Source organism: Sphaeroforma arctica (assembly GCF_001186125.1).
Source record: "Sphaeroforma arctica JP610 unplaced genomic scaffold supercont1.190, whole genome shotgun sequence".
In the NCBI taxonomy this organism is placed as follows: domain Eukaryota; class Ichthyosporea; order Ichthyophonida; genus Sphaeroforma; species Sphaeroforma arctica.
This window is the reverse complement of record NW_014040368.1, coordinates 36,072-38,996: the sequence shown is the minus strand read 5'-3', so window position 1 is coordinate 38,996 and position 2,925 is coordinate 36,072. Positions and strand designations below refer to the sequence as shown.

At 39.1% G+C, this 2,925-nt stretch overlaps 1 protein-coding gene across 1 annotated transcript in view; it reads right to left on the bottom strand.

Moving 5' to 3' along the window:
* The window catches only part of SARC_03643 (hypothetical protein), a gene marked incomplete at its 5' end in the record, with an annotated part of 11,010 nt that extends 8,403 nt beyond the window's left edge, over positions 1 to 2,607 (bottom strand). Inside the window, 5 exons of the mRNA XM_014302549.1 lie at positions 333 to 520; positions 813 to 915; positions 1,516 to 1,687; positions 2,342 to 2,483; positions 2,586 to 2,607. Of these exons, the coding sequence (XP_014158024.1) occupies positions 333 to 520; positions 813 to 915; positions 1,516 to 1,687; positions 2,342 to 2,483; positions 2,586 to 2,607 (627 nt within the window). The remainder of the gene's footprint in view (positions 1 to 332; positions 521 to 812; positions 916 to 1,515; positions 1,688 to 2,341; positions 2,484 to 2,585) is intronic.
* Positions 2,608 to 2,925: the final 318 nt, after the last annotated feature.

Below are 2,925 nucleotides of genomic sequence, written 5' to 3'. Positions count from 1 at the left end.
ATATTTGTGTGTGTATGTGTCTGGGTGTGTGTGGTGCAATTCTGTCAAGAATGCCACAAACAACAGATTCTCAATGTGTACCTAGGATTATCCTTTATACGGATGCAGGAACGGGGTAAATCAACTCTGCTAAGATAGCTGTGCACTAACTGCGCCTTATACAACGTCTATTAATATAATGTCTCGAGCTAGCGAACCACAAAATAAACCCCCCAGAAGTACACGCATTCGGGATAGAATACGACCCGACACTTAAACACATACAATAGAATACACATACCTACACACACCTACATAAAGATATAAATATTATAGAAGCCTTGTATACATACCTTCCGGCGGCAATCATCAGGCAGCCGTATGCGAACAATAGTCCTAAAGATCTTCTTCCAATGTAAGTACTCGTTATTGGAGCGGAATATGGGGAACAGCATCATTCGGCATAGCAACTGTCCCAACTGCGCCACACCCTCAAGTGACACGCGCACAGCGTCCTTTTTAGGGGTTACCATGGATACCTCTGCGTATACGCAGGGGCGGTGTTTACGGGAGTGGTTGATTGAGCAGAGGATAGTTATATGCAATATATGATTGCCAGACCAGAATAGATGCGTATGTCTGTCGGGGATAGCCACTCGCGACACTCAAGGATTACAACAACTAATCGTCGAATACAAAAATTCAATCGGAAAATACGACTACTCGACGACTATCTGAAATCCGATATCACTTGCATATACTACCAATTGCAAAGCATATACACGAATCACGAATTAGCCTTAACTAACAGGCTACCATACAAGTGCGCCTACCGTCTTCTTCTTGCTCAACATCAGGCTCAAGAGGCATGCTGCTCGTGCGTCGCATTCTGTGAGCGGGTCGAGGCGATGCGGCTACTTGTGAAACAAAGTGCCCCTGGTGTGGATTGTTTGGAATATCATTATTGGGAAGGGGTGGGACTTCGATCATGTACGAGTTCATGTGTATGTAGATATGTATACGCACGCAAACGATGTCATGTATTTCTTTTGAACCTATAATATATACAGACTGGGGGATGCTGGAAACCGCCGAAACCCGGGACGTCACTGCGTGGTATATGATAGAATGTTCGCTTTAGACAATTCGCTACAACGGAACATTCACAATACAATTTAGATAGTTACGAGTAAACGTGTTCCTAAAGATATATACGTATAACTGTACAAAAGATATATATATATATATATATACCCGCATACATATGTACATACATACATACATGCATACATAAAAATATACACATATACTTACATACATACACACACACACATATATATATTTATATATATATATATACCACACACCAACAANACTACCTATATATATATATATATATATATATATGTGTGTGTGTGCGTGTGTCTGTTTGCGTGTGCGTTTGTACCTATTGATTTATGTATACATACATACATACATATATAACATAAATATGTAAGAATCTGCACATATACAGTTTGTATATAATTCACACACCGGAGGTAGATGAGGGCCGCCGTGGCCCCCCATTGTCGCTCGATTGCTCTGCAAGTGATCCTCGCTCCGTGGTTTTCTCGCCGTAGTGTCGATTATGGAATTGAGATTGGATCCGGCGGACTTTTGGCGCGCAAGCGCTGCATTGGAAATTTTAGGACTATGCCCAACATCGCTGGTGTATGGCAACGAAGAAACAGTGGTGTTTAAAAGTCAGTAAGATGGGATATATATATATATATATAAATATATACATATATATACACACACACAAACACACACACACACACGTATATATACATACATACATATATATATATTTAAAGATATATAAACATCTATATATATATATATATATATATATACATATATATGTTTATACACGTATATATCTATATATCTATATATAACACACACATATATATAATATGTGTATTATATAATATATAAATATAAATATATATATATATATATATAGATGTGTGTGTGGACGTTTGTGTTGTGTTTGTGTGTGCGTGTGCGTGTGTGACAGCCCTTTCAATACGTCGCGATACGAAACCAACTGTTCATCTAAGCTGTCACTTATGTACACCATACCTAGTATCAATAATCCTGGTTGATCCAATGTCTAAGGAATCTATAGGAACCTAGGCGAGTGTCCATACACTCACAGGTTAGCATATATTTCGTCTTGAGGATATGATAGAGCGTGTCTTGTACTAGTACTGACCTCTTATACCTCGATTATGTACGCTACATTTCACTAGCACATTGCCAACAACATGCTTTCGTATGCTGATGTATAAAAATACTAACACTTCCTACTTACTCAGTAGAAACGATCCCCGGAAGTTCTGCTTCGATCTTAGCCACCACCTCTGGTATGGATGGTATGGGCGATGCCATGGGCGATGTCATGGGCGAAGGTCCAAAGTCGGCAGCTAGGTGATCATCCACGGAGAGTCCGGGACCTTATAGAAGGCAAAATGCAGTACATTGAGTATATGATTGAATAAATTAAGTTGGGAACAAGGAACTCGACAAGTCTATAAGTATGTTCGCCTAATGCCCACCGCCAGATGGGGCGTTAATCATGTATGCGTGCCGCTAATCTCGTACGCGGCTAATACATAGTTAAATCAACAGATGTACAGTATAGACGAAACAAAGTGACTCGCCTGGTCAGTCAGGTATACCACTATCCTATAATGTATTTCATGAGAACTACAGACAATATACGTTTGACAATACCAATCAATATTCCCAGGAGGGGTAGACGACAAATACGAGACCAAACAGAGAAATAAATTAATATAACAGATGCTTGGAAATGAATAGAAATTGAATGTACATATATGTAGAAGCATATGTAGATTGGTTTACAAACATTCACAAAAAGATGAATAACTATAA